Raw genomic sequence first — 10,493 nt, 5'->3', positions numbered from 1 at the left:
TGTTCACTGCAATGAACGTATGTCGTGTGCCTGACATTTCTCAGCGTTGTTAAGAAGAATGGTAAGGTATTTGGGGATATGCATTTATTTTTAATAATAAAAAAAACTTCCCCCAACAATTGAGGGCCATGGCTCATCCGTCACTTCTCACACACGTGAGGCTCTGGACCTGGGGAGGAGGACTCGCAACCTTCTCAGGACGCGCTTCCTGTCCCTCCACAGGGGCCGTCAGCCTCCAAACCAAGGCCAGCCCGAGGCATCTGTTTCTTCCAGCCAGAGAGCTCCTGCTTCTAACCAAAGGAGCACCTTCAGATCCTTGCGAAGGTGTCTGAGTTGCCGCATGGCCCTCCTGGATGGCAGGGGTGGCCACGCCAGGGTCACCACACCTGGCATGCCTGGATCACCTCCTGCAGGGCCTTCACTGCCTCCATGCTCTTGTCCTTCGTGGCCAGGGCAAGAAGAACGGCTCTGTTCCCAGCTTCTTGAGACACAAATGCCACCAGGTTCTTTGCGAAGACATGGACGAGAGGCTGAAGAGGGAAGGGGAGAAGACCACTGTAACTGAAGGAAACCTTTTTCTTCTTAACGGCTTCACGCAGTGCCTCTCAGGAGCCCAGGCCAGCTTCCCGGCCCCTCTCCTGGTTCTCTCTACTCTGGAAGGGCCATGAGAGTCCACAGAGGGAAAGCCTGTCAGACCTCACAGATGATCTTTCCCGAACGGGGCAGAACGGCTGTCACTACCATGAGGTACTATGATGGGGTCAAACTGTGGCACAGGCTTGCATTACAAAGCCAATGCCTCTGCGTGTGTCTGATAAAATGCTGATGGGCTGCATGCAGCAGGTGGACACCCTCCAATTATCTTCGGGGCCCGCGCAGTGCTGCCCTGGGCTGTGGTGGCGGGGGGACAGGGGTGCGCTTGCCTACTAGATGCTCCACATCCTGACAAAGTACGGGCACTGGGAGCCCTTCCCAGCCACATTACCTCATCCTTCCCGAGGAGGACTTTGGTGGTCAGCACAGGCTTGCCGACGTCACTAGTCACACTGCTGGGCTCCAGGGAGACCAGGGTACCCATCTTCCCCAGCTGGGTCACCACCACCAGGATGTGGCTGCTGAAGGCCGTGCAGACCACCTGGGTGGGGACTCCGCACACCACCGCAGTCTTCTGCTTGGACGTCAGCAAGGGTTTACCTTCCATTGCGGAGTCTGCTCGATGGCACCTTACATTTATCTTAAGAAAAAAAAAGTAAATCAATCGATGGCAGATAGCCTGGGAGCTCCAGAATAAACACTATTTGGCATTAAAAGAGAAATGCCCATTCAAAAGCCTGTCTGTTCGCCCACACAAGCTTTATTCGCCCGGAACTTTCTGGATTCACTCAGACACAGAGGTACCCAGGCTAGATGTCAAAGAATGCTGCTCCCGATGGAGGCAGACGAGGACTCTTCTTCCCCGCGCGAGGGCCCCGCCCCACCCCGAGGGCCCTCCCTGAGTCCCGGCGGCCCGCCCTCGCAGGGGGAGTAGGCGCCGCAGGTTCGGAAACCCGGCAGAGCAGCGGGCCGCGCCTCCGCCGCCCCTCCGGTCCGCCCACTAATCGTTTCCTGCGTTTGAGGAAACCGTCGGTCCCACAGAAGCAGCAGCACCCCTACCACAGCGCGGGGACGAGGGCGGCGGGGGCCAGGCGGAGCCCCCGGGGGCGCCCAGCCTCTCCGCCCGGCTCCAGCCCCACCAGACGCCCACTACCCTGCCACCCGCCATGCCGCCCGCGCTCACCGCGCCGCGCCCGGAAGTGACGCACGCAGGCTCCGCGGGCCCGCCCCCGACAGGCCCCGCCCTGCGAGCGCCGAGCCCTCCCCTCCCCCGGAAGTGCAGCCTGCGGGACTTCCGGCTCCCGCTGCGGCCTCGGGACTCTGTGCTGTGGGGTTCCGCGCGCCCGGGCAGCGAAGGCTGGGCGCCATGTTTGCGAAAAGGGGCTGCAGCACCAACCCCTGGGCCTCTCGGCACCTGGCCCTCAGGCGAGGGGAGTCTGACTTCTCCAGAAGGGTGTCCCCGCGCCCTCCTGAGGGAGACTCTGCAGCTCTGTGGTTGAGGAACCTCAGAAACAGGGTTTCTGGCCCCTTGGCCCTGGGTTCCTGGACCTTGAAGGAAGCACGGGGAGCTGAGAGAAAAGCAGGGCTGGACGTCACTTTAAGCGCCGAAAACATCCCCGTCAGGACCCTTGACGTAGGGCGCAAGAGACCTCAGTGTGGGGCCCTCTGGGTTCACCCAAATGCCTGTTGACTGAAAAAAAACACACGACCTAAAAGTCGGGAGTTATGTTTTATTCCTTGGACAAAACTGAGGACTTAAGCCCAGGACGCAGCATCTCGGATAGCTGAGGGACTGCCCCGAAGAGGTGAGGGCGGAGCCAGGGTATATAAGGGTGTTTGCAACAAAGACTAGGTAGTCCGAAAGTCAGAAGATTGCTTAATCCAGGAAAACCAGGCATCTCCAGGAATTCAGCGCTTTCTTACGTTCCTTTGATGTGCACCTCAGCTTCCCGGGGCCAGCGTCCCGTGCTTTCTCACCCGAGTCCCCTCAGGGTGCACCTTCGGGCAGCTGTGATGTGACGGCTTGTAGGCTGCAACATCTGCTTACTGATAGAGCAGGTGACATTTTTCACTTAGAGCAGCAGGAACCAGTGGGGATTTACAGCCAAGGTTCAGGATAGGGTCAGTGGGTGGGAAATTACTAAGAGGAAAGGGGGGTGAGGGGTTTCTAGGCAGGAAAACCCAGCAGAATTCCTGCTGGAGGCAGGCCAACGTGGCCTCAGACCACGTGGGGGCGGTGGGGAATGAGGAGCTGGTTAGACATTGGTGGTTACCAGACATGCAGGATGGGGTCGGGGGGGGCAGTTCTTGCTAAGACTGGAAAATGCAGAGATACCACAGAAGTCCAAAAGTGAGTGCCTAGTTGGGAAAGACTTCAGAGGGACTTCCCTGGTGGGCCAGTGGATAAGACTGTGCTCCCAGCGCAGGGCTCCATTCCTGGTCAGGGAACGAGATCCCACATGCTGCCGCTAAGCCCAAGCTCTGCAGTGAAGACCCAGCGAAGCCAAGATTAAATAAACTGTGGCAGAGAATTTTTTAAAAAACAGTTCAGGGAGTAGTCTGGTCTAGGAGAGAATGTCAGTATGCTCTGCCTGGCAGTAACAAAAGCCTTTTTTTTAAAAAAAAAAAAAATCTTTTGGGGGCTTCCCTGGGGGCTCAGTGGTAAAGAATCTGCCTGTCAGGGCAGGAGACAGGTCCAATTCGTGGTTCGGAAAGAGTCGACATCCAGAGGGGCAGCTCCACCTGTGCACAGCTTCTTAGCCTGTGCTCCGAAACCCACAGGGAGAGAAGCCACCACCATGAGAAGCCCATGCACTGCGGCTAGAGAGTATCCGCCACTCGCTGCAGCTAGAGAGAAGTCCTGGTGGCGACGAAGGCCCACACAGCAAAATGCATATATTTGAGAGTCACTGAGGTTGTAGAGACCGCTTTTGGTTGCACCACGTGGCATGTGGGACCTTAGTTCCCCGACCAGGGATTGAACCCGCGTCTGCTGCATTGGAAGTGCGGAGTCTTAACCACTGGACCTCTCGGGAACTCCCTGACTAGGGCCTTTGAGCCCTCGTGGTGTGCCAGGCGCCTCTGCCCTCACGAGCCCCTCTGGGCCAGCCGTCCACGGCCGAGGGCATGATGACAGCTGGCATTTATCTGGCACTTAGTGTGTGCCAGGAGTTGTGCTCAGTGCTTTCCTGCAGTAACGTGTTTAATCTCAACCCCACTGAGTAGACACGTTACCATCCCTGTCATATAGATGGTAGGTTCAGGCTCACCGGACTCGCCCAAGGCCACACAGCTGCGAGGGGCGGAATCTGGCCTTCCGAATTTTACCCTTGATTACTGGTCTCATGATGCGCTCGCCCAGGTAAAGGGGAAGAGCAGGGGCAGTGCTGTCCTGAAGCAGGATAACTTCTAGTCCCCCCAGGGGTCTGAGAGCCCCCCACACGCCCTGCACACATCTCTCTCTCTGAGCTGAAGTGGTGTTGGCAGAGGAGGGTCTTGTGCTGACCCTGCAGTAATCAGAGTCTTGAGCCTCTCCCTGGAGAGATGAACACCCCTGAGGAACCTGTCCGTCTTCCTGACGGCCTGTCACAGCGGACTCCCCCCGGCCAGGCCTGTCCACATCACTTAACCCCTTAGGAAGCCCTGTTGTCATGTCCAGCTCTGCGACCCCATGGACTGTAGCCCACTAGACTCCTCTGTCCATGGGATTTCCCAGGCAAGAATACCGGGGTGAGTTGTCATTTCCTCCTCCAGGGGGTCTTCCCGACCCAGGGATTGAAACTGTGCCTTCTGCCTTAGCAGGCAGACTACCCCTGAGCCACCTGGGAAGCCCTGGGTGGCACCCTCCTATCCTTACTGCTTTTTCTCAGGGTTTGATAACTCCGTGCACAATCCAAGTTATGTCAAATGAAGCATGCTCCTTGCACAGTGATTTCTGGTGGCATGAAAGAAAAAGGCTTGTCTGCAAAAAATGATCAAGACAGACATAAAAGTCAAGAGAAACCTTGTATTTTGAGCTTTTTTGCAGCCAGTTCACCAAGGGAAAGATTAGGAGAAAGTGAAAGTGAAGCACTCAGTCGTGTCTGACTCTTAGCAACCCCATGGATGGCAGCCTTCCAGGCTCCTCCATCCATGGGATTTTCCAGGCAAGAGTACTGGAGTGGGGTGCTGTTGCCTTCTCCGAATATTCGAAAGAAGAAGCATACAGTTCCTCAGGCAGGTCTAGGTTTTTGTTGGCTCTAAATTTAAACACCCATCCATCCTCACGTGCCTCAAAAGCCAATTGCCAATGTATTGCCGTGTGAAACCTGTAAAAGGTTCGTTTACTTTTATTTACCAACTCATGCATTCTTTCTCTGAAGGCAAATAGGTACGAGAAATCTGACCCCCCCGAAAAAACTCACCCAAACAAAACAAACCCCCAAGTCTGGAATAAGCTTATCGCTTTTATTAACGAGATGCTGAAGAACAAAGTAGATAGCTTTTTAAAGATTCTTTTTGATGACCATTTTTTAAGTCTCTGTTGAATTTGTTGTAATATTACTTCTGTTTTATGTCTTGGATTTTTGCTTTGAGGCTTGTGGGATCTTAGCTTCCTGACCAGGGATAGAAGCCACAGCCCCTGTGTTGGAAGGTGAACTCTTATTTTTGTTGGACTGCCAGGGAAGTCCCTAAACTGGATAATGTTTTTATGATGGCATTCTTTGGTTTAGATCTTTGGTAAAGCCTGAGTATGAAGGACATATGAGGTGAGATGCTGTCCCAGACTGAGGTGATGGCCGTCCAGGCAAGGGACTTCCTGGTGGCCTGAGTGGGTGTGTGAGCAGAATTTACACAGTTACAATATCGAGCCTGCCCTTGACTACTTGAGTGCAAGATGAGACTTGAACTGGAAAGAAAGATACCTTAAATGAATTCACTAAAAATGGGAATGACATAGTAATGATGTCAGTGGTGGGGCAAAAGAGTTTGAGAATTTCTCTTGAAAAAAAAGGAGGGGGAGTATCTTGAATTTGTCTCGTATTCAAGGAAATTTAGGTTCTTAATGCAATGATGAGTTGTAGAACCAGCGAAGAATTAATCAGGTGGAGTGTTGGCAAGTCATAATTTTCCCAACAAATTGTATGCTTGCTCTCCACGTTCTCCTTCACATCGTGTATGATTTCCCCAGCTCTGTCATAAAAAGGGTCAGTTGTGCTGAGATATTTACGCTCAGCATCCATTTCCCCAGGAGCCTCTCCTAGCCCCTTGCTGTTCACGTCACTCACAGTGGGAGCCCCAGCCTGACACCAGCTTTGTCAGTTTCCTGGTCCTCGGTTGCACAGTCAGGCCCTCCCACACTTGCCAATGGCTTTGGGCCAGGTCTGAACATCCCTCAGCATTTCATTTATGGACTTACTGAAATTTTGCATCTTTTGCAAGATTTACAACCTGACTTGATCTGCACTGCACTTCCACAGCCTCACAACATGATTCCCAGGGCGTTCAGTGTTGGGGGTGTGTGTGAGAGAGAGAGAGAGAGACAGAGAAAGAGGTGGAGAGAAGTAGATTCTGGAGCTACACAGTGAGGGACACCTGAGCGGAGTCCAACTATGCAAATAGTCAACTCATTCATGAAACTTCTTGTGTTATGACAATGTCTCTTCCTCTTCAGCCTCCTGACTGCAGGCACTCAGGCAGCTGAAACCTGGACCAGCAAGACTTCCAGGTATCGAAGTCTTGGAACAGGTAAGGCATTGCCAGGGTTTGCCTCGGTCTTGTAGAGGCAACATCCCTCTAAATTTTTATGAGACGCAGCAGTTAGTGGAACCCCTTTACTTATTCATTTGACTGCACCTCCTGGCTTTCGGGATCTCACTTCCCTGACGAGCAGTTGAACCTGGGGCCGCAGCAGTGAGAACACTGATTCCTAACCACTGGACCGCCAGGGAAGTCCCGCTTTGTTTGTATAAAGGGTGCTCGCTCTCACCTCTCTCGGCCAGTCCGGGTCGCAGCCATTGGAGATTACATTTGTAATGCAGGCCTAGACGCAGCCGGGGCGCAGGGCTTTAATGTCAGGAGTTCCCTGGCTGTCTGGTGATTAGGACTCGGAGCTTTCACTGCCGTGGGTTCAGTCCCTGGTCGGGGAACTAAGATCCTGCAAGCTGTGTGGCTCGGTCAAAAAAACAAAAAGTTAACGCAAAAGCATTAACCCGTGTATCTAGGAGTTTAAACAGTGCTCCTAAATACTATATGTCAAACAAGACGTTGTAAGTGGGAATGGCAGAATATTTAGGACTTCCCAGGAGAAGGCAGTGGCACCCCACTCCAGTACTCTTGCCTGGAAAATGCCATGGACGGAGGACCCTGGAAGGCTGCAGTCCATGGGGTCGCTAAGAGTTGGACATGACTGAGCGACTTCCCTTTCACTTTTCACTTTCATGCATTGGAGAAGGAAATGGCAACCCACTCCAGTGCTCTTGCCTGGAGAATCCCAGGGACGGGGGAGCCTGGTGGGCTGCCGTCTATGGGGTCGCACAGAGTCGGACACGACTGAAGTGACTTAGCAGCAGCAGTAGCAGTGGAAACCACTCGTTCACTTTCTGCTTCTGTGGTTCAGCCTGTCCTGGGCATTTCCTTCAGATGGGCTGAGTTCTGTGGCCTGTCATGTCTGGCTTCCTCCCTCAGCCTTCGAGACTCATCTGTGCTGTGGCCTGGGTCAGTGCTTTTCCCTCTTGGAGGAACCCATTCTTGCTCGTTCAACACTTGGGAGGATTAAATGACATCCCACTTGCAGAAGGGCCTCCTTTAGGGCCTGGCCCATACAAGGCACTTACAGTCTCCTTCCCCTCACGGGTCATTGAGTTCCACTGGCAGTGCCCTACGCACAGGCCCTCGCGTGATCCGTGACACCAACCGCTACGTGCGCCAAGCTTTTGCAAGCAGCAGAAAGACCGGGAGAGGCTCGGTCCCTGATTCCCCTCGATGCCGAGTCTGGTATCAGAGCAGCATCCTAGGGACCGTCGGGGCCGGGAGGTACTGCTGCCATGGCCCCCTCTCTGGAGAAAGGCTGTGATGACGCGGACGCCGCGTCTTGCTGAAGCAGGACGTGCGTTCAGAAGCAGGCGCAAGAGCTGCGGGGCCGAGAGGGCCAGCGTGGCAACCACGGCCAGCCTCAGGGTGTCCGCAGACCTCGGTCCACTCGGCAGCCCTGCGGTCAAGGATGGGGCACCTTCGTGCTTGCGGACCCCGCTTGTCACCCCCAGCCTGCCGCTGCTCTTTGCCCTCGGCAGGGTGCAGCCTAGTCTCAAGGCGTGGCCGCGTGCCCGGCAGTCGCCTGTGTGGTGTGGGGCGCCCCCGCTCGGCGGTTGCAAAGAGCCTTGAATGAGCAGCAGCATGGTCCCCAGCCAGGAGGCTCTGGGCCCCAGAAGCGGCCTTTCACTGAACCCAGTTATCTGGGAAAAGGTGGTGCACCGTGACTTTTTTACGAACTAGGTTTATCTAAGTTGAGGGAGGGGGAAGGATATAAAGATTAAAGGCAACCCATTGAAAATCACATGTATTTTATTGCAGGAACAAAACCCTGGGACTCCCTGAAATTCTGATTTTTCTTGAGGGAAACAAACACCATCAACACCGAGCCCAGCTTATAAGGGTCTGGGGAGTGTTTCACCGGAAAGGGCGTAAATCCTCTTCCCCAGGCCGGGAGTGGAAGCAGCACCTGCTCGTGGAGGCCGGTGCCATCTCTCCGGCCAGGTGCCCGCGCATGGCCTGGCGGTGCCCCCGGCTGTGGAGCTTTATGTCAGCAGGAGTATTTTCATTTAATGTCATATGGTAAACACAAAGAAAATCCTCTGTTTTTGCACCTAATTTCAGCAGGGCACAGAATTAAGAGTTTAGCTGGTTGCCTCGTTTTCTGCTGAACTCAGGCTTCAGTATTTTTGTTCCTGGAGCAAAGCTTCCTGCCCTCATTAGAGAGATTGAAAACTTCCTTGTACTCATATCTTACACTATTTGTTTAGTTCTTTAATAAATGAAACCCTAATCCAAGTGCAATTTCCAAAAGCCTTTCTTTCAATATTTTAAGAAGTTATTTCCCCTGATGAGAAGCCGTCTTATCGCCCCGTGTCGAGCTGAACGACAGAGCCTGCCAGGCTGGTTATCAGTCGTCCTGTCCTCTCTTACAGGGAGAGGACAGAAAGCCAGCACACGGCTTTGATAAAGCTTAGCCAGGTTGGATTGTATTCTAGTTGGTGTGAGACAGGGGTCCAGGGTAGTGGGTGGGCGTGGGGAGGGGGTAGGATGGAGCCCTGTCCCTGGGCCCTGGCACTAACTTCTGATGACCACGGACCATGCCCTTCTGTGCTCTGGGCCTCCATTTCCTCATCTGTAAAATGGGAAAACAGGCTGGGTGGCCTCCAGGTGCCTCTGATCCATCCTCTGAGCTCCGGGCCTGCGATGGGGACAGGGCTGGGCGGGGTGGGGGGAACCCGGCGTCGGTCTCGTCCGAGCAGGGAGGGCGTGGAGCTGTCTGGGGAGGTCAGAGGCGGGCTCACCTTCCTGAAGGCCGTTCTGCATCTGCGCACTGGGCTGGGGCCTGTACCCCACAGAGGGTCTGGGAAGGCAGACTGGGCACAACACAGGGACCGTCTGGCCACCGGGGACGCCGGGCCTTGCACAGGAGGTGGTGAGCACGCTCCCTCCGGAGGTGCTGAGGCCGGGCGGTCACTGGGGTAACGGTTGTGCTAGGGTGTCTGCGCTGAGGGGACTGGACTCAGAAGAGTTTGAAGGCTTTTCCAAACCCAGCATCTGCGGTTCTGTGAGTCAGTGTGGGCCGATGACTGCAAGAGATGTGGCTACTAGAGCGTCTCCAGCAAGACACACAGCTGAACTCCGCAGGGACCCCCCACGCCAAGTGCTGGGGGGAACGTGGAGCAGCTGGGGCACCCCTGCACCACTGCTGGGGATGCTGGGCAGGGCGGGCACCTTGAAAAGCAGCATGGCTGCTCCTCGCGGAGGTGAACACGCGCCTGCCACACGACTCCCTACGCGTTGCTGTTTGCCTGGGAGACACGGATGTCATGCCCGTACCAACGCCTGCACACAGGCGTTCTCACTGACCAAAAGCTGAATACGACCCAGTTGTCTCCAGCAGGCGCACAGACGACAAGCTGTGTGCATCTGCAGATGGAGCACTGCTCTCTGATAGGAAGGAAGGAGTCATCGGGGCTTCTGATGGTGGGATGGGTCTCAAGAAGAGAGCCAGGAAGGAAGCCAAACAGGGAAGGCAGTGTGCTCTGCGGATCAGCTCAGGCGATGTTCTGGAAAAGGCGGGATTCTGTACGGATCAGTGGTTGCAGGGTGGGGGTGAGGGGCAAGTGTGAATGAAAAGGGGACGCTGGGGGAGGACAGATCTGCCGTGTCCTGAGTGTGATGGTGCCTGAGCACTCGTCTACACTCAGAACTGTGTGTCGTGAGTGAATCCCAAGCTTTGTAAATTAAAGAAGGGCAAGGAAATGATTCAAGCGAAGAGCAGACAGAAACAGCAGGAAGCTCCCACCCCCACCCAAGGCAGTGACTGCCTTTAAACAGGGGCCCGTCACACCTGTTGGGATGGCTCGTGTATACACAGATGTGGCGAGAACAAGCGTTGGCCGGGGTGTGGGGGAGCTGGGCGCTGTTTGGGGGGCTGTAAATGGTGCGGTCGCTGGGTAAAGCCATGTGGCGGTTCCTCAAAACACGGAATCATGATGTGATCAAGGTGGGTCTGCCCAGAAGAACTGAAAGCAGGGCCTTGAAGCGAGATGTCAACATGCACACACGTGTTCACCACGGAATTGACCCCTGTAGCCAGGAGGCAGAAGCGACCAAGTGTCCATGGACAGGCAAACGGATAAGCGCCGCGTGCGCCGTCCCTGCGG

General features: G+C 54.8%; 1 protein-coding gene and 1 long non-coding RNA gene across 4 annotated transcripts; one reads left to right on the top strand and one right to left on the bottom strand.

Annotated features, from left to right (window-relative positions):
• Positions 1-62: 62 nt before the first annotated feature.
• Positions 63-1,810, bottom strand: PSMG3 (proteasome assembly chaperone 3). 2 transcript variants are annotated; one of them, XM_061402384.1, is made up of 3 exons: positions 1,778-1,810; positions 986-1,234; positions 63-530 (listed from the first exon to the last, which is right to left on the bottom strand). In XM_061402384.1, the coding sequence occupies exons 2-3, from the start codon at positions 1,199-1,201 to the stop codon at positions 378-380; spliced, it is 369 nt and encodes a 122-aa protein (XP_061258368.1). In that variant the 5' UTR covers positions 1,202-1,234; positions 1,778-1,810; the 3' UTR covers positions 63-377. The 2 variants fall into 2 exon arrangements, with proteins under 2 accessions (XP_061258368.1, XP_061258367.1); XM_061402383.1 differs by lacking the exon at positions 1,778-1,810 and adding an exon at positions 1,654-1,740.
• Positions 1,811-1,881: 71 nt separating this feature from the next.
• Positions 1,882-8,622, top strand: LOC133238829 (uncharacterized). 2 transcript variants are annotated; one of them, XR_009733647.1, is made up of 4 exons: positions 1,882-2,399; positions 5,170-5,227; positions 6,248-6,321; positions 8,146-8,622. It is a non-coding gene; the product is annotated as an uncharacterized LOC133238829 (long non-coding RNA). The 2 variants fall into 2 exon arrangements; XR_009733648.1 differs by having other exon boundaries at positions 1,882-2,652.
• The last annotated feature ends 1,871 nt before the right edge of the window (positions 8,623-10,493 follow it).

This window comes from Bos javanicus, chromosome 25, assembly GCF_032452875.1.
Source record: "Bos javanicus breed banteng chromosome 25, ARS-OSU_banteng_1.0, whole genome shotgun sequence".
NCBI classification, from domain to species: domain Eukaryota; kingdom Metazoa; phylum Chordata; class Mammalia; order Artiodactyla; family Bovidae; genus Bos; species Bos javanicus.
Note: the sequence above shows the minus strand (reverse complement) of the source record. Positions and strands in the feature narration are given on the sequence as shown.